This window comes from Papaver somniferum, chromosome 9 (assembly GCF_003573695.1).
Source record: "Papaver somniferum cultivar HN1 chromosome 9, ASM357369v1, whole genome shotgun sequence".
Taxonomy (NCBI): domain Eukaryota; kingdom Viridiplantae; phylum Streptophyta; class Magnoliopsida; order Ranunculales; family Papaveraceae; genus Papaver; species Papaver somniferum.
The window spans coordinates 125,561,244-125,582,782 of NC_039366.1; the positions used below are offsets into that span (position 1 = coordinate 125,561,244).

Here is a 21,539-nt window from a genome sequence, read left to right on the forward strand (position 1 = left end):
ATTTGGTCCGAGTTGAAATAATGTACTGAATAGGTCTTAGTTGACGAGTCAACTACGATTTTCGCTCTCCCAAAATCACTTTTTGCTCTCCCTCTAACAAAAATCTTCCCGTTTCTCTTTAAAAGAAAAAATCCGAGAGGGTGAAATATGTAATTTTTTCTTTCACCTCACCCCGAGTGACCCACTACTACATCCGATTCCGACCCTCTCTTTCCTCAAATTTTCTTTCAATCTTTGTTTCTCGTTGAGATTCTTTTTTTCTCCCCTCTCGGTTTCCATAAAAATATCTTGGCTTGTTTCGATCAGATCTTAAATCACTAACAGAAAAGAAAAACCCTAAATCTCTGATAATGTCTGGCGCTGAAGGAGCTAGTGTTGTCGGTGAGACTCTTGAACCTATTCTGCTTTCCATGATCTCCATCTTTTGATATAGTTTTATATCTTTTGACGTAGTTTTGTTATAATCTCTAGGATTCGTTGGAATCGTTTTAATAATATGAAATTCTTGATTGGTTTATGTAGATTTATACTGGATTCTTTACGATTTTGTGTTTGTTTTCTTTTGATTTTATAATGTGTGTGAGTTTTTGATGATGAAAAGTGCTCAAATTATTCGAGATTGTGGGTTGAATTATATCTGCTTTGCGATTGAGGATTTTAGGGTTTGGTTAGTTCTTATGATTTGTTGGTACTGTTTGTTGTGGTTGATTTAAAGTCTGTTTGGGTAATGTTAATGAGTTTAGGGTTTGATATTCCCTGATCAAAACTCTACCCAGTGTCTTTCTTTAGGCATAATATGGTACATGAGTTGAGTAGATGGATATGGTAAGGAGTTGATTTGTTAGTGCCCTATAGACAGAATTTCAGACCGGCATAATGGTTATTTGCTTAATACGACGACCAAATTGGAGAGCTTTTTTTTTTTTTAAACCTGTTGTACATCTGAATTATGACGTGCTAAAGTTTCTTTGTTGGCATAGTTAGTTGTGGTCTTATGCTATGCTGTGTACATTCTGTTCTTGATCATTTGCATTAGATTAGTACCAGGCTTATAAGCTGGACGCGCGATCCATGATAGTTTCTGAAAGACAACACATGATTGTTGATGTATGGTTTGTTTGAATACTCATGTAACTTGATTCTACATATTAATAAAATGGCAACAACCTATCTTGTTGATTGTGATTTGTGACTGAGTTAAAGGTGGATTGATCACCTATTCTAGGCATGTTTCTGTGAGTTATAGGTGGATTAAAAGCAAGGAATGTTATTGCCTCTTGTACTTAAAAAAAATACTTTCTATGTGTATCACTGGCGCTATGGATACCATTCAAAGTAATAAGCACCACCAAAAGGGAGGGGCGATTCGGCTGTCCTGTCTAACTATATTGACCTGCAAACAGTACGCTCGCTTGTATGGGTTACCATCTTTGGTTACAACGATGTACATTCTGTTTGGTGCTAGTTGATTATTTAGTTATTCTTTTTTTGGGTGCATTTGAGCTGAAGATTCTTTTTAACATGCCATTGCCTTTCATATAGTTTTCTTTGTGTGAAAACCTCTTTAGGGCAATAAATCTGACAACCCACTGCATTTTACCTGATCAATACAGACTGCTAACATAGTATCTTTGCTGTGTTTTTGTTGTTGTTTAGTTCCTAGAAACTTCAGGTTGCTGGAGGAACTTGAACGTGGAGAGAAGGGTATTGGAGATGGCACGGTTAGTTACGGAATGGATGACGGAGATGACATTTACATGCGTTCTTGGACGGGTACCATAATTGGTCCTCATAATGTAAGCTTTCTTAATATTTTTTCTTTGTTAACTTGCTTCAGTATTCTGCCTGCATCGTTTCACATACTATTCTATTTAATCTTCCCAGATTTTTCTAATTGTCATATTAAGTAGATGTCATGCTATCACCAAATGTTTGTTTTTCATCTTCTTTCATGTCTTTATTGCTTTCCCTGTTTGAAGTGAACTTTTATGCTAGCGCATTAATTACTAAATATTTTGTCCAGTTATGACATATTATTGGATGTTTTGTGATTCTTAAACTACCCAGTGTGATTGACAATTGGATATTCTGTACCCATATTGTCCCTGTTCAGTAGTTGACACGAGTTCAAAATTTTCTTTTTCAGTCTGTGCATGAGGGACGCATTTATCAGTTGAAGCTATTCTGCGACAAAGATTATCCAGAAAAACCTCCAACTGTACGTTTCCATTCACGGATCAACATGACCTGTGTGAATCATGAGACTGGAGTGGTACGTTATCTCTCTCCAGTAAATTTTCTTTTGCATTCGTTTATTTAGTTGAAGTGGACAATACATCCATCTCACACCAAACGACTCTTGCCCTATTTAGACATCTAATGAACTGTTCAGTTAGGCCAACTATTCCTTTCTGCTGTTGGTCCTGAAGCTTTGATTTAATTTTCTGCAGGTAGAACCAAAGAAGTTCGCTATGCTGTCAAATTGGCAGCGACATTACACAATGGAGACCATACTGACACAACTGAAGAAGGAGATGTCAGCCCCAGGCAACCGGAAATTGGTCCAGCCTCCTGAAGGTACTTGCTTTTAGTTGAAGAAAAGAAGATTAGATGGGAGAGGATGAACTAATCATTTGCATATGATGTTAATACCGTTTGTAATACTTCTTATTAAAGTTTAAAGGCGCTTAAGACACCTTTACGGGTTTCAAACGTTTCCCTGTTTCTCTAATTGCATGCCTTATCTGTTTCCTCAACATGTTTGACAACTGTGTTTGAAGTATGCTGTTTGGGCAATGGGATTGTTTCTGTCAATATACTTTTAGCTAGATTATCAATTTTGATTATTTTCCAATGCAGAGCGTTAAGTTAAAATATGTAGGTTACTGGTTGCTATATCATCTTAGTTAATCACGTGTTCAGAAATTTCAGTGTTTAGAACTATGGTTTCTTGCTAAAAGATCCTTATGAGAAGCTAACCTGACCTACATGGCCATAGGGGTTTGGAAATTTTATTGTTCTTTTTGGAGGAGTATGTTCTCCTTCGTTTATTGTTCTCCTTTGTTTTTGTCACTTTTCAGTGTTTAGAACTATGGTTTCTTGCTAAAAGATCCTTATGAGAACCTCCGACCTAGAACGGCCTAAAAGGTGTCAATGGTAATATAGTGGTTTGGAAATTTTATTGTTCTAACTTTTTGGTGGAGTATGTTCTCCTTTGTTTTGTCACTTCTAAAACGGAAAGCTTCCCATAAATTTTTGAACCATGAAATGGTTTCAATAGCCATGGAGAAGTTACAGGACTTGCAGTACTGTTCTTATAAAGTTAAACAATGAGCACCACAGTAATAGTAAAAAAACAATCCTGGTAATTTGAAACAGAATCTAAAACAAGGAAATGGCAAGCAAATATTCTAAATGATCTAAAATCTAAAAGTTCCCCCTGGCTTGTTTTCTTACATGTCAAGTCCTTCAGGCACACCCTCTTCTTGTACATAACCTTCTCCTTTGCCTTCTTGAAGTCTGGGTGTGTCACCTTCATACGACGTTCTCTCAACGCAAGCAAACCGGCCTCAGTACAGATAGCCTTGATATCAGCTCCAGAGAACTCATCCTTAGTCATCACAAACTCTTCCAAGTCAACATCATCTGCCAATGTCATCCTTGAAGTATGAATCTGGAAAATGTGTCTCCTTGTTTGGGTGTCAGGAAGAGGGAATTCAATCTTCCTATCTATTCGTCCAGGCCTTAGCAAGGCAGGATCAAGACTTTCAATCCTGTTTGTTGCAAGAATAACCTTAGCATCTCCTCTTGAATCAAAACCATCCAACTGGTTCAGCAACTCTAACATAGTCCTCTGAATCTCACGTTCACCTCCCGAATGCGCATCATACCTTTTAGTACCAACTGCATCAATTTCATCAATGAAGACAATGGAAGGTGAAAGGTCATCAGCAACCCTGAAAAGTTCCCTCACTAACTTTGGACCTTCTCCCAAGTACTTCTGAATCAATTCACTTCCAGTAACACGCAAGAAAGTAGCTGATGTTGAGTTGGCCACTGCCTTAGCAAGCAAGGTCTTCCCTGTGCCAGGTTCTCCATAAAGGATAACCCCCTTAGGAGGTTTGATACCAATATCTTCATATAATTCAGGATGAGTAAGTGGAAGCTCAACTGCCTCTTTAATTTCCTGAATCTGTGCATCTAGTCCACCAATGTCTGCATACGATTCCATTGGAGCCTTCTACACCTTCATAACAGACACCATGGGATCAACATCATCTTGAAGAAGCCCAACAACATGGTGAGTCTGGTTATTCATAAGAACAGCACAACCAGGTTCAAGTTGATCTTTATCAACAAAAGACATAACCCCAACATAAGAATCAGACGTAGTAGCAGAAGAAACAATAACATGGTTCTCATCAACAAATTCTTCGAGGTTACCAACTTTCATAGGTGTACCTCTTATCGCATCAACTTTAGATCTCTCTTCTTCATGCTTATCTTCTTGTGGTTTCAATCTCTCTTGATTGTTCACAAATTCTTCTTCCATTAACAAATAGTCTTTAATCCTTTCAAGTTTTAATAATCTAAGTTTGCATTTAGCTAATGGTGTTACCGCTGGTAATCTTGTTGCAGCTTCTGATCCTTTTTGTTTTCGCTGTTTGCGACCAACTCTTGTTGGTGGTTCAAAGTGCTTCTTCTCTTTCTTGTTATCAGCACCATCGTTTCTTCAATCTCCTGGTGCCTGCTGATCTTGTCCCTGTTTGTTCATTCCTCCTGGTGTTCCTTGACCCATCTTTCTCGAAGTAAAATTTCTTGAAGACGAAGAAAAATAAAAGTGGTTTCTAGAGAGACAATGGAAATCAATAAAACCTAGCTGAATAAATTTTCTCACACCAAAAAAAAAATCTATGGCTCAATGGCCTTAAATACTAGTAATACCGACTTCTGGAACAATTATGTTGACTTTCCTAACATATGCAAAATTCTTATTATAACTCCAATTGCCATAAGGAGCCTCGGTTAGACTTGGTTTCTAACACTCGAACCATATGGGCCTTCCAGCTATGGAGCAAGCACCCGGGTGCGCACCCTTGACAACCTTACATCCTGGCTACTACTTTTAGTAAAGTTTGACCGGGAGGCGTGGGCGGAGGTAAACCTCTAGTGGGGTTAACTTGAGGATGGTTAAACTTGAACCTTCCGTCATGTCTATTACTAATCCTGCTGCGTCATTGTCAAAATCGAATGCATGAAGCAGGCGAGCAAGCGCCATGTGAAGCATTTGGAGGGCAAAGTCGATCCCTGGACACATCCTTCTTCCTGAACCAAATGGTAGATACTCGAAGTCTTGACCTCTGAAGTCCCATTTTGCCGCCTCACCACCAGAACCACCATTGAGTTGTGGTAAAAACCTCTCCGGCTTGAACTCCAATGGGCTTGACCACACTCGAGGATCACGGTGCAGTTTCCATAGGTTGACAAACAGACGCGTCCCTGCTCTCATTTCATATCCACCAACATTGCAGTCTTCAATAGCCTCGTGGGGCACGTCGAGTGGCCAGCAGGGTACATACGCAGTGTCTCCTTAGCAATTGCTTGGAGGTAGACAAGATCATTGATGTCGTGTTCCTCTACGTTTCTGTCCTTGCCTACTTTGGTGTCAAGCTCATCCTGAGCCTTTCTTAAGACAGTAGGATTAGTGATTAGTAGCGCGAGATCCCATGTCAATGTGACTGATGTGGTATCTGCGCCAGCTGCTATAATTTGCTACAAATTCGACAAAACTTAGTAAACTTGCATATTAGGTGTGCAAACATTAAGAATGATAAAGCAATCCAGAACATAGTAACTCAGTGATTCAGAATTTTGCAGATGTTTTAGGATTAAGAGATTCTCCGAAAATTCTAACATTCACATCGAGTCGCAAGATCTCTTTAGATGCAGTATTTTGATTCTAGTGTAATGGAGACTCAAGTACGAGTCTCACATTTATAGCTTTTTACAGTGCAAAAAGCTAATAAATTGACCATCTTCCTGAACACTTGAGAAATCAGGTTATGAAGTCGTGTGACCATAAACCTCAGTCGGCATACCAAGCTAAGTTTTGGTGACTGTGGTCTAACCAACGATGCTAGTTGGAAAACTGGGGGGTGATTTCAGTTTTATCCGGGATCTATGTTGTGAAAGGCGAGCGCGCACCAGCCGTGCAGAGGGGCGCCTAGCTGATATATGCGGAGCAAAAACTTGAGCATTTACTTTTTCTGTGCGCCTAGGCGAGGCGAAGGGGTTGGCACCTCGTCTCACCTAGCGCCTCACAAAACATAGCCCGGGATAATTGCTTCCTACGTTGCATCTTTAATATTATGGAGAGTTTAAATACATACCAGACAGGTGGCTTTGATTACAGTGTCACGGTTGAAACCAAAGAAGAGATCATCACTTCCCTCATCAAGAACTGTCATCAACACGTCCATGAAATCTTTGGCATCGTCATGATTACTGCCTCCTGCTGCTGAGCTTGATAGTACCGTCTGTTGTCTTTGGTGCCGATGCTCTTCAAGCCACTTTGAAACAATGAAATCCATATCCTTGGCTACTCTCTTCATGCGTTTCTTTTGTCCATCCACATCCAGCCACCCAAGGAATGGAAATGCATCAGATGCAACCGCAGCTCCTGCTAGTGCGAAGAACTCTATGATGGTCTTATGGAGCTTTTGACCTTCTTCTTCCTCTTTACTAGGACCATCCTTGGAGTCACATTCATGATTGCCTTCGCTCTTGAAAAAAATTGGTTTTCCAGCAACCAACTACAACGCCACATTCAAGGTTAGCTGCCCAAATACTTGGCTCATGTCGACTTTAACTAATCCAGCTGCCGCGTTATTTTCTTTTATTTGGTTTTGATTTTGAATCCAGCGTCGATGCAAGTGTTTCATACATTTGCCGATCTCCGAATAAGGAACGTGCTTGAGAAGCTCGAGACGCCTATGCGAGAGTAAATGGAGCGTAGCAATCTTACGGATCTCTCGCCAGTAAGGACCGTACGTGGAACAACAAAACGAGGCGAAAGTGAGGTACTTGTTTGCAGCACCCGATGGGAGGCCAGCGAGGAACCGGTCGTTGGTAGTGAAGCACTCTTTAGACATCTCCCAACTGCTTACAACAAGGGTCGGATACATGCCAAACCGGACTATGAAGATAGGTCCATAAATGTCAGACATGTCTGCAAGCATTTTGAATAGAGGTCTTGATCCTAGGCCATGCACCTGCAACTTCAGGTGGTGACACTGATGATGGTTTCGTCTTCCTCGACGACCTTATAACTGTGATCCATAAATAGTAGAAGAAAGATAACAAAGCTAATAAGCCTGCAATTCCAGCTAACGAGAAGTACTTGTTGATGAACATTATCAGATCCATCATATTTCGATGTGTGTCTGCAGTTGGTTGATTGTGATTATGAAAAGAATCTTGACAAAGCTTGATAGTTTGATAATGGTGTGAAGGGAACTTATTTGGCAACTGGAACTTATACGTTCAAGGAATATTTGTAATTGTATGGCGGAGGATTGTCCTTACCGGGTAGCGGATGTTTAAAAAGGAATCTTGAGTGACCCACACTTGGACTTCAATCAATAAACAGTTGTTTTCTTTCGTGGATAAGTTTTGGTCTCTTTTATTCGTGCGTGCCTGCATTATGACTAAGGTTTAAGGCTTTTTTTTTGTGATCAAGGTTGATGTTTTTCTGTTGGATTAAATTCCGAACAGACGGTATTATCTGCATCTAAGGCTTTTTCTTGGATGGCACTTATTTCATCTGTATGTGACTAAATTTATCTCCAGTTAATTATTACTACGAGTACTTCATAACAAATTCGATATGTTAGGAAGCAGAGTACAAATTTAACTTGAATCCCATGGACACTTGATCGAGTGATCTTTTTGTTTGGAATAGAGAATATAAGAAGACACTCACATCCTGGCTGCTACTTTTAATAAAGTTTGGCTGGGAGGCGTGGGCAGAGGTAAATCTCTAGTGGGGTTAACTTGGGCATAGTTAAACCTGAACCTTCCGTCATGTCTATTACAAGTCCTTCCGAGTCATTGTTGAAATCAAACTCATGAAGCAGGCGAGCAAGTGCCATATGAACCGTTTGGATGGCGAAGTCGATCCCTGGACATATCCTTCTTCCCGAACTAAATGGTAGATACTCAAAGTCTTGACCTCTGAAGTCCAAGTTTGCTGCCTCACCACCAGAACCACCATCGAGCTGTGAAAGAAACCTCTCCGGCTTGAACTCTGACGGGTTTGACCACACTCGAGGATCACGGTGCAGCTTCCATAGGTTGACCACCAAACGTGTTCCTGCTCTCACTTCATACCCACCAATCTTGCAGTCTGCGATAGCTTCATGGGGTACGTCAAGTGGGGCGGCAGCGTACATCCGGAGTGTCTCCTTAACAACTGCTTGGAGGTAGACAAGATCATTGACATCGTGTTCCTCTACGTTTCGGTCCTTGCCTACTTTGGTGTCAAGCTCATCCTGAGCCTTTTTTAAGACACTAGGATTAGTGATTAGTAGCGCGAGAGCCCATGTTAATGTAAGTGACGTGGTATCTGAGGCAGCTGTTATCACTGCATGAATTTTATTTTGAAAATCTTTACAAGTGACCATTGGTATGCTTAGTTTGACTTAAATGGTATCTGAGGCAGCTGTTATCACTGCATGAAATCCTTCGCATTCTCATGATTATATTCTCCCGCTGCTGAGCTTGATGGTATCATCTGTCTTCTTTGGTGCCTACGCTCTTCAAGCCACTTTGCAACAATTAAATCCATATCATTGGCTACCTTTTTCATGCGTTTCTTTTTTCCATCCATATCCAGCCACCCAAGGAATGGAAGATCATCAGATGCAACCGAAGTTCCTGCTAGTTCGAAGAATTCTATGATGGTCTTATGGAGCTTTTGACCTTCTTCTTCCTCTTTGTTAGGACCATCTTTGGATTCATGATTGTTATCCTTGAAAAAAATCGGTTTTCCAGCAACTAAATTCAACACCACATTCAAAGTTAGCTCTCCAAATACTTGGCTCATGTCGACTTTAACTGAACCAGCTGCTGCGTCATTTTGTTTTATTGGATTTTGGCTTTTCATCCAGCACCGGTGCAAGTGTTTCATGAAGTTTCCAATCTCCAAATAAGGAACATGCTTGAAAAGCTCCACACGCCTATGTGAGAGCAAATGGATGGTAGAGATCCTACGGAGCTCTCGCCAGTAAGGACCATATGTAGAAAAACCAAACAGGCCAAAAGTGAGGTTCTTGTTGGCAGCACCCGATGGGCGGCCAGCGAGGAACTTGTCGTTGGTGGTGAAGCACTCTTTAGCCATCTCCCAACTGCTTACAACAACCGTTGGATGCATACCAAACCTTACCACGAAGATAGGTCCATAAATGTCAGACATGTCTGAAAGGATTTTGAACAGAGGTCTTGATGTTAGTAGCTGAGGAAGATGGCCTAATATAGGCCATGCACCTGCAACTTCGGGTGGTGATACTGATGATAGTTTCGTATTCCTTGGCAACCTTAAAATTGAGATCCATAGATAATAGAAGAAAGATAACAAAGCTAACAAGCCTGCAATTCTGGCAAAAGAGAAGTTGTAGTCGATGAACATTTTCAAATCCATCCAATTTAGATGTCTGTCTGCAGTTAGTCGATTATGATAGTAGAAGAAAATAATAAAGCTGTAGTTTGATGAGGGTGTGAAGGCTATGATTGAAGTAATGAACTTATTTGGCAACTGGAACACATGACTCCATAATTATTTTTTTTTACTACTTTTGGTTTCAGGAATATTTGTATGGCGGAGGATTGTGCTTATCGGGTAACGGACAATCTTGAGTGACCCACACATGGACTTTAACCAATAAAATCTGGAGATTTGTTGTTTTGTTTCGTGGATAAGTTTTGATATCTTCTACCTTGCGTGCCTGCGTTACCGGTCTATAAGGCTTCTTGAAGGGTACTATAAAGAACGATTCATTTTGTGATTAAGGCCGACGGGTTTGTGTTTACCATCTTAAGCAATAACGGGAAAGAATGGCGTTGAAGATTATTAGTCCCACATTGTTTGGGTTATTTAATCTAGCATTTCTAGGAGCGATTCCTAAAGAATTAGGTATGATTAATAAAACAAAATAGGGTCATCCAAACCTAGAATGAAGTCATCTCTTATCTCTGATTTTTCGAAATGGCAAATGTATCATCAATAATCGGTAAATAATACTACAATCGGTAGTTTAATTTGATCAACATTTTTTTTTGTGTTACAAAAATGATAATCGGAGGTTAATTATATAATCGGTTGGTAATGTACAATGTAATCAGTAGGTTGCTTTGGTTCACTACCGTTTAGAGAAGACGATTTGGGGTATATGTTGAATGATCCAAACTTTTGTGGATAGGAAACCCTAGACGACGATTTCATGGAAGAAAACGAAGAACCACACGAAATCGAAGTTAATAATGGATCAAACATACATGTATTGTGTCAACAAACTCTAACACCCATGATGTGTGCGTTTGTGTGCGATTTTAAAAGTGAAAATTCGATTTCAGCATGCATTGAATGCCATGAACGACCATAATCGGTAGATAATGGAGTACCATATCTACCGATTACAAGAAACTGCATCCAAAATATCTACAATCGGTAGTTTTATGAAGGTATAAAACTACCAATTATGAAAAATACCCAAATTGGAAGTTTTAATTTTTCATAGTCGGTAGTTTTCTAAATTTACTTAACTACTGATTTTCAAAGTTGCCCCAAATACAAATTTCTCCAAACTTATAATACTTGGTTTGTTTCATCTTTTACAATCAGTAGATTAGTAGAAAAACATTAACCTCCGATTATGGTAGTCGTCTCAAAAACAAATTTCTCCAAAAATGAAAAGTTTGTAATTCTTCTTATTTCATAATCGGTTGTTCATAAATTCATTTATCCTCCGATTATAGTTGTCGCCCCCTAAAAAACTTAAAAATTTCGAATTTGACAACCTATAATAGGTTCTACCGTATTCACATTTATCTACGATTTGTTTGTAATCGGGTGTTGGGGAATGAATAATACTTCCAATTATTCATTTTTTTTTACACAATAGCCGTAAACTTTTCCATATAAAAATCGGTAGTCTAGGGTCGTATATTACTACCGATTACCTTATAATCAGTTGTCTTGTGTCGTATATGATTACCGATTATAATACAATCCGTGGTAAACGTCTATATCGTGCTTCCGATTAATATTGCCTAACTTGTTGTTATCATTCGTAGGCTATTATAGCGGTTGATGACGATTATTATTTGAGGCCTGATACTTCCCTACACTATGCAAACGATTTGGTATACTTATGACTACTATTTTTTTTTTTCTTCAAATAATGTATGTTAAACACTTATGCTTATAAGGTTTGTTTTGTTATATGCGCATTTAGTCATTTGGAAGTAAGGCGGAGGAAAAAAAATGACTTATTAACAAGGCAAAAGATAAGATATGTGTGGTAGTTTTGTTAGAGCACTGCTCGGTCAAACTCGCAAGTGTTGCTATCTAAAGCTTGTTTGTCAATGTTAGGGATCAAAACTATAAGTCTTGATTTCTAGTCCACTTATAGATATGACTCGGACTAGGATATATTGTGTAGTTGAGCTTTAGACTTCACGACATTCATCAATTGAAGACGAATAACTACTAAGGAGAGCTTGTGGAATTTCATCAACAAAAGGTATGTTGAGATTGAAACTCATCTATCACTCGGAAAATCTATTTCTACTTTATCTCCTATATTGAGACAAAAGTCGTATTGCTATATAGTATTCGATTATACACATTTGATATTTCGAGCTGAGTTTAACTCTCTTACATATTTCTCGAAATATGTGTTGGTAAGCTTTCGCTTCAACCAAGTTCATTTTATATTCTTGACGAAAGTCAAAAGATGATCATGTGAAAATTACCTGGTAATATCTTACATGATTTGTGTGATACAGTCATTTGATGTAGACTTGGAATGTTTCGTAATGATTATTTCAATAACTTGAAAATTGCTTTGATGCTAATAGTTCGTGAAAACAACTATTGTCATCCTCTAAGAATGTTCCAATGATTAAAATATAGTTTAGAACACTTAACCACAATTGGGTTATAGACATGGTATGCGTACTTGCATATATGTTGATCCAAGACTGGTGTAGTATGCTGTCAGGACCCTGCTTTGGGTTGCCAAGTTCAGTTAAGGGACACCTGGATTATGGGGTGCTAGTAGTATGTTTAGTTTAATTAGTAGTTAATTAATCATTATTATTAACTGCTAAGTAGGATTATTAGAGTGTGTGTGAGTGGCGTACGTGCACACCAAACCTTATCATTTATATTCCCTTCTTTGTTTGTAGAACTTATCATGAAAATTAATCAGTAAAATTATCTTTTCTCTCTCAAATTCTATTATTCCCAATCCAATCTATATCCTTAAAGATTTTGAGTTGTTTCTGTGCTAATTTGTAAGGCAGGTCCTTACAATTGGTATCAGGGCACTCTTTCCTGAGTGACCTTACCATGAAGAGTCGAGAAGAAATTGTAGAATCAACCAGTAGGTTTGATATCTTGGAACAAACTCAATATGAAGCTAGAAAGACAGTATACTGATAAGCACGAAAGTGCTACATTTTATACCCATATTTATATTAGCTAGGACTCAATATTTTGACTAATGACACTATTTTAGTGCTTTTGCAGAAAGTACAAGTGAATTCGATCATCCAGCGAATAAACATCAAAATGTGAGACTTAATGGTGAAGCGAGTCGATGTCAGCACACTATTGGTCAAGAGTGACTTTATTATTGTTAGTATAAGAATGGAAGAATATCACCTTCATGACCACGTGCAAATGAAGAAAAAGGAAAGATTAATATATCTTGTCCTTACATAAGTTCTCTTATTATATTTATATAAAGAATCTGAAGGAATATTTGAAGCCAACTGACGTCATTTTGCAAATACAGTTAAGGTGGGACCCATCACATGCAAGAAAATATCATGCTTTCTAAATGAAATTCATATATTATGGAAAGTGGAGATTCGGTGATACTTTACAATGTCTCGTCATATTATGACACGCGGCACAACATCATTGGGTGAATTTATATTTTCATGACATGTGGCAGACTTCTATTGGGAGGTGATGTGGCAACGAAGAAGAAAAACGTGAATTCATTTGTGAGTTATATTTATGTGTTGTTTCATAATATACTAGGGGGGCCCGGCCACAGAGCTGGAAGAGAAACAGGAGAAGGATTTTGGAGTTTTGTTTTCGATTCTTCGTTTATCTTTAGCGAAAGTTTGATTTTAATATGTTTATGATTTTTGAGAAAGCCATGGCTAGCTAGAGCTATGTTAGGGTTTGGGTAGAAACCAATTTAATTGTGCAAACTCTACATTTATATGCTCAATAATGATTTAAATGACTAGTAGATTTTCTTCATATAGCTTGGTATTTTATTGTTCATGTGATTTTCTTGATTATTTATGCTTTTGAATTGATATTTCGTGCTTCGGTTAAATCCCTAGACGTGGTATGCAAGGATAGATAGGTGATGCTTTAGAATCACTACTCATGAAGCGAAGAAAACTAGCGCAGAGAAACAATATTTGGAAATGCATGGAATAGATTTTTAAAGATTAGTATAGTTTGCATAATTAATTGGTGGAAAGCGAAAATCCTAACAACCTTCTATCATTCTGTTTTTTCGTTAAAATTATTTATTGTTTCATTTTGTTTCAAATTTCTGAAAACTCATTAAACATTATCTATTTGATTATTTGGTCTTGGTATTAGTTAGAAGTAGTATTTTCACATTCCTCATGGAAACTACCTGTACTTGTCATTGTTCTACTAGTGAGACATTGTGCACTTGCAGTATTTTAGTGTAGGTTGCCGAACCTACCGTATACTACGAATTATTTCATCTGAGAATGAAGTCTATTAATCTACTCTTGGATAGGAACTCTCCAGATAGAGATTTCAATGACATTCTCATTTCCATCGCCGAGAAGAAGTTGGAATCACTACCAGAAATTGAGGATCTGGAAACTATGGAGAGGGAGGAGGAGATTGCCATAGAGAAAGTAGTAACTGATTTTAGTCAAATCCCTTCAAATTCATCAGAAGTAGGAGATGCATCTCTCTATTTGGAATTGATTAATTCGTCGTTTTTGTTCGATGAAGAAAAAGACGATTCATCCAGCGATATAGTCAGATTAATTCCTTTTATAGTCGACGGAGCTGGTGATGTAGGTGAAACTCAGAAACGAGATTCAAGGTTTCTAGCTTACCAAGAAGGTAAACCCTTCATCCCTAGAACTGAATTTGTGGTGAATTTTCAAAGTAAAAGAATTGCAGCTCAAGAAGTAAATGGATGTGATATGTTAAATCTGGATTATAATTATGAATTTCGTCAGTTTGAGGATCAGAAGATTATTGATGAAGATAACCTTAATCAATTTTCTCTTAACTCCATTAATTCTATCAGGTTGTATTTCATTACTCACCTAACTCAGATTACTTGTATGGGTAATGTTATGTCTAGTGCTTAGTGTACTCGATTTTTATTTGATAGAGGAAGAGTATTTAATTGGTCTAATTTACTGGATTTATACACTGATGATTTTGTTATTGAGCAGAAATCAGATTTGGGTACCATTTGTATTTGTTATTTGAGTGTTCCAAGGTGTTTGAGTTTGTTAAAGTTAGAGAAAAGTATACTCCCAGCAAGCTGTTTGAGGAAATGGCACAACAAGATAGTGCTCCTTGCTCTATTTTTGGACTTCATGTGACAGAAAAAGGTAAGCCTATCATTCCTGATACTAAAATTGTGGTGGAATTTCAAAGTAAAGATGAACTTCAGCAATTTGGAGATTGGAAGTTTATCACAGTTGGTAACCTTAATCAATGTACATCTTACCTATTCAGATCATTCAAGTGATACAAACTGGATTCAAGGTTTGAGAATTCAGTTGTATTTGTGTTGATTAAAGGTGAAGACAGTTATTATATTAGATATTATTGTCACAATACAAGTAGTTCTCGTCTCAGTTTGGGTATACTTATTTTTATTTCTATTGTTCTTAATGGGTTGAATTCCCTGGATACTTGTGATGGAAAATCTGATTATGAGCCAAATTTGGAAGTTGGGTACCCTGTGGATGTGTTATTTGAGCACTTGAATGTTTCTAAGAATGTTAGAGTTGGTGTTCACTAGGATAGAGCGATTCTTCAGGTAACAAATGAAAGTGAGTCCAGCATTGCGAGGAGTTGGAGTAGTGAAGAATGTTCATATTGTGGCTTAGATTGTGCTGGAAGGGTGTTCAAGGGAGGAAGGTGGTTAGGAACTGACTACGGGCTGATCCAAATGGTTCCAGGTAGTGGTGTAGCATATACAGCTACAACTTTTGTGAAGATTTCTAGAAGTTTTCATGAAATTTTTTACCCATCTGCTGCTGAGACAGCAAAATTCATGGTTGTTGCGAAACTGGGATGGGTTGTATTTAAAATGCCTGGGGGTGTAATGGTGAATTCGAGCAGAAGAGAGAATGCTATTTCCCTGCAACACAAACAAGGATTCTCGGATGCTACAGAAATTGTGTATGTTGAGTTGCTGAGGATTAGTGTGAATAAGCATGAGCATAAAGAGATACTTCACATTCTGGGAATGGATAAATATTCAACCATGCTTCATCGGGTAATTCTCACAAAGACAGTAATATATGTTTATATTATGTGGCCGGAATACCAATTGTTTTGTTTTTGTTTACGGGGTATGGGAAAGAGCAGTAGTTATGAATGGGTTGTCACTGAGTTACAACCTAGAGTACCTAGTTCTATGGCTTGTAGCTATAATCCTTGGTGTTCGGGCTGGAAGGAAGTCATTGTAGGGGTGGTGGAAATCAAGAAGATGTTTATGGTGGTTAATGGTGAGGAGAGCAGAATCACTCCGTTGCGGGAAGAAATGTTTAAAGGAGTTAATTATTCTTGCACTCACCTGGAAGTTACAGTTCTGAAGTTAACAGTCATGGTGACTCAAATATACAGTCTTATAGAAGGTAATGGAGTTAATTGTAACGACATGCTTGGTACAAGCTTGGTACAGAAGAGGGTTGGACCAACTGAGTATGTACATAATATTACAAGTGCCTTCTCGGTTATGGAAAGGATAAGATCAATCTTCTTATCCTCAAGTATCTGGTTCAGTGGAGAAATGGAAAGTGACTCTTGGGTCAGTCATAAAAACATCAGTCAGCTGTGGAGGGTGGATTTCAGGTCCTTGCAAGGGTTCTCGGCAGACAATGTAATTTCAACTCCCGATTCAGTTAGATGTGATATCACCAGGGCTATTATGCACCGTTTTGAAGAGGTAAGAATAATTCTTGTGACTACATTACATGGCTTCCTAATTAACTTACTACACATCAGAGGCTACATACTTCTTAGAAGGTTTTTGCATGAATGTATACCACACTAGTTACTTCTCTACATGTCAGCACAAACCAGCACTCTCATACAGCTGATCCAAGGGAGGAAATGAATTTATCCATCTCACACACTGGCCTGGTAGGATGCTTCCTTGTCGTAGTTTTGTCTGTTCCCTACAAGAGTGAATATGAGAAGTCGACTTTGAAGCCAAATTCCTCATCAGTTCAACTGATTGGCATCAACATGAAACTGACTTGCTATACCAATTCTGAATGTGTTGCTGTCACTAAGAAGATGAAATTGTGTTATGTGTCTTTACGACCAAGAAGCGATTAAGACAGCAGTCTTTTATGGAATTTTTCGAATGTTTAATTTTGCATACACAGATTCTGGAGTGATTCTTGGAAAGAAACCATATCAGTTTGCTCAAAACCAACATTTTGTTACGAAGGGCTACAAGCAACTGAAGGCTAACAAATAAGAAGTTATCTTCCCAAAAAAGGAGTCGCATGTGACAGTTTTTGTGTTCGGGGAACAAGAAGGTCTAAGACTACATCTTCACATACAAGTTCATTGCGAAGAAGCTAACACGAACATGCTCGTTTATACTACAGCCACGCTTGATGCCTGCTGTTTTCAGATGAATGGTTTCCATATTTCCATGGGCCCGGGTATCGAAGTTGTGAAGTTCACAATTCCTATTATATTCGAGATAAAGCTGCTAGTAGACAACAAGTATGCTCTTCGTGGGTCGAGCTCAGTTCATATCCTTGAGGACAAGGATAATTTGAAGGAGTGGGATTTGTCAGGACCCTGCCCTGGGCTGCCAAGTTCATTTAAGGGCCACCTGGATTATGGGGGTGCTAGTAGTCTGTTTAGTTTAATTAGTAGTTAATTAATCATTATTATTAGCTACTAAGTAGGATTATTAGAGTGTGTGTGTGAGTGGCACACGTGCACACCCAACCTTATCATTTATATTCCCTTCTTTGTTTGTAGAACTTATCATGAAAATTAATCAGTAAAATTATCTTTTCTCTCTCAAATTCTGTTCTCCCAATCCAATCTCTATCCTTAGAGATTTTGAGTTGTTTATGTGCTAATTTGTAAGGCAGGTCCTTACATATATATACCCGCACGCGTACTGGCGAGGTCAGGTGAGGTCAGGTGAAGTTAGGGAGCCTTGGTATGCGTACCCGTGCGCATACTGGCGAACTCAGTTGAAGTCCGAGAACTATTGTATGTGTACCCGTACACGTACTAATTCAACTATTGTTTTGGATGTGTGGTAGTATGCGTACCCGTACGCGTACTGTCGGACACAGTCCAAGTCCGGCTACTTAAGTATGTTTACCCGTTTGCATACTTAAGTGGGTTAAAGTTCTAGAATCGGTTGTGACATGAACTAATACATTTATGTAATAAGGAATGAAATCACTTGCAAACCGTGGCTATAATGTTCATGAATTGATTCGAGTGAATTAAACAGATTTTGCTTCAATTGTGTTCTTGTATACTTCTATGAGAATATAGCAATTGAACAACTCTATAACTAGTTATATTTGAGTCATTTGAACTAGTTGTGATTAAAATGAATAAGGTTGATATGAAAGTGTTCATATGGCTAACTTCGGTTAATTATTGTTGAGCCAACCTAGTGTACACGTTTAGGTACGGTTACCCATATCTAAATGAAGGTACATTTTATTTGTGTGTAACAAGCTAAGTTCATCTAACGGTGGAGAGATATTGCTTTGGTTTCAAGCAAACTTAGCTTAGCTTTTAGATCAGGTTTCATCCAACGGTGAATATTGATTGCTTTGTTCCAAAGCTATCAAACCCTGATTTGAAGACTATATAAGGGAGAACTCTAGAAACTGGGAAACCTAATCCCCCTTTTTGAAATTACCATAATCGGAGGATAATCTAACTTGTCTATCTTCCGATTACAAGTTGCCCCAGATTGAATCTTTGCCAAAATCCATAGATTTAGAGGGAACAGAGACTACCATAATCCTTATGTAGTCGAATTTTGGAACTCATATAATCGGAAGTAGATAAAGTTACTCAATGTTCCGATTATAAAAATCGGGAGTTTATGGAGTCCACCATTAACTTCCGATTAACAGTGGCCCCAAAATAAAATTTTCCTAAAATCTTATTTATTGAATTTTGAAATTACCATAATCAGAGGATAATATAACTTGTCTATCTTCCGAATCCAAGTTGCCCCAGATTCGATCTTTGCCAAAATTCATAGGTTTAGAGGGCACAGAGACTACCATAATCCTTATGTAGTTGTATTTTGGAACTCATATAATCGGAAATAGATAAATTTACTCAACGTTCCGATTATACAATCGAAAGTCTATGGAGTCCGCCATTAACTTCCGATTGATAGTGGTCCCAAAATAAAATTTTCCTAAAATCTTACATTTATTGAATTTTGAAATTACCATAATCGGAGGACAATCTAACTTGTCTATCTTCCGATTACAAGTTTCTCCGTATTCAATTTCCCCAAATCCATAGGTTTTGAGCGCACATAGACTACCATAATCCTTATGTAGTCGAATTTTGGAACACTAATAATCGGTAGTCTATTAGGTTCATTAATCTCCCAATTAAGAAAATGGTGTGTTGATGGAGTTAACTTACCTTCCGATTATGGTGTTTTTGGGTACAAAAGACAAAGTTTTTTAAACTTAGTATAATTGGAGGCACAATATATATGAAATCTACCGATTAAAGTTGGTCTGACATTAGATTGAAAAAAAACTCAAAATCGGTAGATAAATAATATAAATATCTTCCGATTCTGATAAAAATTGGACAAATTCTCCAGAATCAGACTTTATTTATTATATTTGCCTTCCGATTGTAACCCCACACTGACAACATTTTTTAAATTTTCCCAGAATCATGAGATATTTATATAAACTTTACTACCAATTATGCATAAAAATTAACAGTTTAATGTTTCGTCATGTTAGTCGCTTGCAAATCATCGTTAAATTCATAAAGATAACTCAAAAACCATTCATAATCCATAAACCTAACCATTAACCATCCATAAACTAACAATTCATAACCCACAAACTTATAATCCGAAATAAACTTTTAAAACAACATAATCCAAACTTTTAAAACAACATCGAACAACACATTAAGAGCTACTTTTTATTTTTAAACTTAGCTAAAGTTTTAGAACGCTTTGAACGAGAAGAACGAAGACCATCATTTTCACCATCATCACCTTCAGCTTTCTCAACATTGGCTTCAGCTTGAGAGCTCGATGAAGCCTCATATCTCTTTTTCGTCTTTGTTGTTCTTTTCTTGGGCAGGTTCTTCATGACTTTCTCCCCAAACTGAACTGCATAATATTCATTATCAAGGTTATCAACCATGTCTCTGTGCTCTTTTATCTTCTCCATTGGCACAAGCTCTCCGGTGTTTATGCATCCAACGCACCATTGGGACAAAACCTTGAACCTGTTCACCTGTTTGTATATATAACATAACATAAGATCAAACGGTTATTACTAAGATATTGAGCCGTAATATTAAAAGAAAAGAACGCAAGAATACGCGCCAATCTATCATAACCATTTGGATTCTCTTTGATTACACACATATAAGGGACTGCGGCCGAGATAGTCTTTGATTTAAGTTCACGGATTACTTGAAGATGAGAATGCTTCTGATACCTTGGAGAATTTTCATCACCTCGGGTGACAGGTCTACTAGCGCGGACCAAGTAATTCATCTTATTATTCCATTTTTCAGTAACAGATGGTTGGATGTTGTAAACCATCGTCATAGAGTCACTGTTAGAAGTGCACTGATCCAAATCCAATTTGCATCTACCATGGATAGCATCCATTGGTTGGAATTGTACATAACCATGTTGTCGCATCACCCTTGAGGCGTTGTACATCAGAAATCATGTGGGGAGCCACAACGGTCCAAAATAAAGGGTCAAATTGGACCGACCAGCTATATGTCCACTATCTCGGTATCCCTTGTATGGATCAAAGAATACGTATGAGGACTGCATCGAATCCAAAACCTCCCTCATGCGAACCAACTGCTGCTCCTTTGTCCTAGAACGGTTGTCATCGAAGACGTACTTTGTTCCTCTAGGATTATCTTTCTGCCACTCAACGTTCTCTAAGGACAATTCCAGGATAGGGAAGTGGTCATAGATCCATGTTTATAAGGATAAGAAATTGAGTATTAGAAAAATACCTGGAATTCCTCGCCTCGACGCCTTTATCAAGAAAAACATAACTATTAATAGACTAATAGAGTTAATAAAATAAAATACCTGGAGTAGGCTCACGTTCCCAGCAATTTGGCTAGTTCCTCGCCTCGACGCCTTTCTCAACTCTTCCATCAAGAATGCATGGCATGTAGTGCCCCAAGAGTACTCATGGACTTTATTTAGAGAATGCAATAGTTGTAGAAGGTTAGCGTCGACCCGGTTGCTACTAGCATTTGGGAAAATAACACATCCCAATACACATAGAAGATATGCGGTGTCCGCGTAGTTCACTTGATCATCAGTTAAAGTTCCTTCCTTTTCTTTCTTCAAGGTGCCTTTAAACATAGTCATCAAATGACCCATGTTGGACTGTCTAGTTCTGTAAGCAGCGTATCCCCCAAACTCAATTTTTGATGTCGCATCATCCCAACCAAAACACTTTTTAGTCAAATCATAAAGTTTTTCCCAACTACAAAGCTTTGTGTAACTATACTTCACAGCTGTTCCATGGTCAGGGAGTCTAAGAATTTGCAAAGCATCATCCAGGGTAATCGTCATCTCCCCAAACAGCATATGAAAGGTGTCGGTCTCAGGATAAAATCTCTCCACGGACTCCGATATAGCCACCCGATCATGTTCCAACATTGAATTCTCGGCAACAGTATACAACCCCGAGTTTTTAATAATTTGCTTGAACCTTTCACATTCATCGGATAAAGGCAAATCCAACAT

General features: G+C 38.1%; 4 protein-coding genes and 2 pseudogenes across 5 annotated transcripts; 2 read left to right on the forward strand and 4 right to left on the reverse strand.

Moving 5' to 3' along the window:
• Nucleotides 1-201: 201 nt before the first annotated feature.
• LOC113307830 (ubiquitin-conjugating enzyme E2 variant 1D-like) lies at nt 202-2,854 on the forward strand. The gene is made up of 4 exons (XM_026556289.1): nt 202-381; nt 1,657-1,796; nt 2,147-2,272; nt 2,451-2,854. Exons 1-4 carry the CDS (start codon nt 351-353, stop codon nt 2,589-2,591), a joined length of 438 nt encoding a protein of 145 aa, XP_026412074.1. The 5' UTR covers nt 202-350; the 3' UTR covers nt 2,592-2,854.
• Nucleotides 2,855-3,452: 598 nt separating this feature from the next.
• On the reverse strand, nt 3,453-4,798 carry LOC113308372 (annotated as a pseudogene).
• Nucleotides 4,799-5,101: 303 nt separating this feature from the next.
• Nucleotides 5,102-7,445, reverse strand: LOC113308371 (annotated as a pseudogene).
• Nucleotides 7,446-7,930: 485 nt separating this feature from the next.
• LOC113307793 (cytochrome P450 CYP82D47-like) lies at nt 7,931-9,690 on the reverse strand. The gene is made up of 2 exons (XM_026556246.1): nt 8,730-9,690; nt 7,931-8,688 (listed from the first exon to the last, which is right to left on the reverse strand). The coding sequence occupies exons 1-2, from the start codon at nt 9,683-9,685 to the stop codon at nt 7,998-8,000; spliced, it is 1,647 nt and encodes a 548-aa protein (XP_026412031.1). The 5' UTR covers nt 9,686-9,690; the 3' UTR covers nt 7,931-7,997.
• Nucleotides 9,691-14,039: 4,349 nt separating this feature from the next.
• On the forward strand, nt 14,040-17,589 carry LOC113310831. 2 transcript variants are annotated; one of them, XM_026559628.1, is made up of 2 exons: nt 14,040-14,603; nt 14,755-17,589. In XM_026559628.1, the coding sequence occupies exon 2, from the start codon at nt 15,483-15,485 to the stop codon at nt 16,590-16,592; it is 1,110 nt and encodes a 369-aa protein (XP_026415413.1). In that variant the 5' UTR covers nt 14,040-14,603; nt 14,755-15,482; the 3' UTR covers nt 16,593-17,589. Both variants share the same exon structure in this region, with proteins under 2 accessions (XP_026415413.1, XP_026415414.1).
• A 2,897-nt stretch (nt 17,590-20,486) lies between these two features.
• On the reverse strand, nt 20,487-21,539 carry LOC113312550 (protein MAINTENANCE OF MERISTEMS-like). Its single transcript, XM_026561294.1, has 3 exons — nt 20,871-21,539; nt 20,792-20,813; nt 20,487-20,713 (listed from the first exon to the last, which is right to left on the reverse strand). The coding sequence occupies exons 1-3, from the start codon at nt 21,537-21,539 to the stop codon at nt 20,487-20,489; spliced, it is 918 nt and encodes a 305-aa protein (XP_026417079.1).

Coding starts and splice junctions, on each gene's coding strand:
- LOC113307793 (XM_026556246.1), bottom strand. CDS start 9,685: ATGTTCATCGACTACAACTTCTCTTTTGCCAGAATTGCAGGCTTGTTA. Junction 8,689..8,729: donor AATGCGAAGGATTTCATGCA/GTGATAACAGCT, acceptor AGTCAAACTAAG/CATACCAATGGTCACTTGTA.
- LOC113310831 (XM_026559628.1), top strand. CDS start 15,483: ATGGTTCCAGGTAGTGGTGTAGCATATACAGCTACAACTTTTGTGAAG.
- LOC113307830 (XM_026556289.1), top strand. CDS start 351: ATGTCTGGCGCTGAAGGAGCTAGTGTTGTCG. Junction 382..1,656: donor TGAAGGAGCTAGTGTTGTCG/GTGAGACTCTTG, acceptor GTTGTTGTTTAG/TTCCTAGAAACTTCAGGTTG. Junction 2,273..2,450: donor TGAATCATGAGACTGGAGTG/GTACGTTATCTC, acceptor AATTTTCTGCAG/GTAGAACCAAAGAAGTTCGC.
- LOC113312550 (XM_026561294.1), bottom strand. CDS start 21,539: ATGTTGGATTTGCCTTTATCCGATGAATGTGAAAGGTTCAAGCAAATT. Junction 20,814..20,870: donor GGAACGTGAGCCTACTCCAG/GTATTTTATTTT, acceptor TTCTTGATAAAG/GCGTCGAGGCGAGGAATTCC. Junction 20,714..20,791: donor GTCGAGGCGAGGAATTCCAG/GTATTTTTCTAA, acceptor AATTGTCCTTAG/AGAACGTTGAGTGGCAGAAA.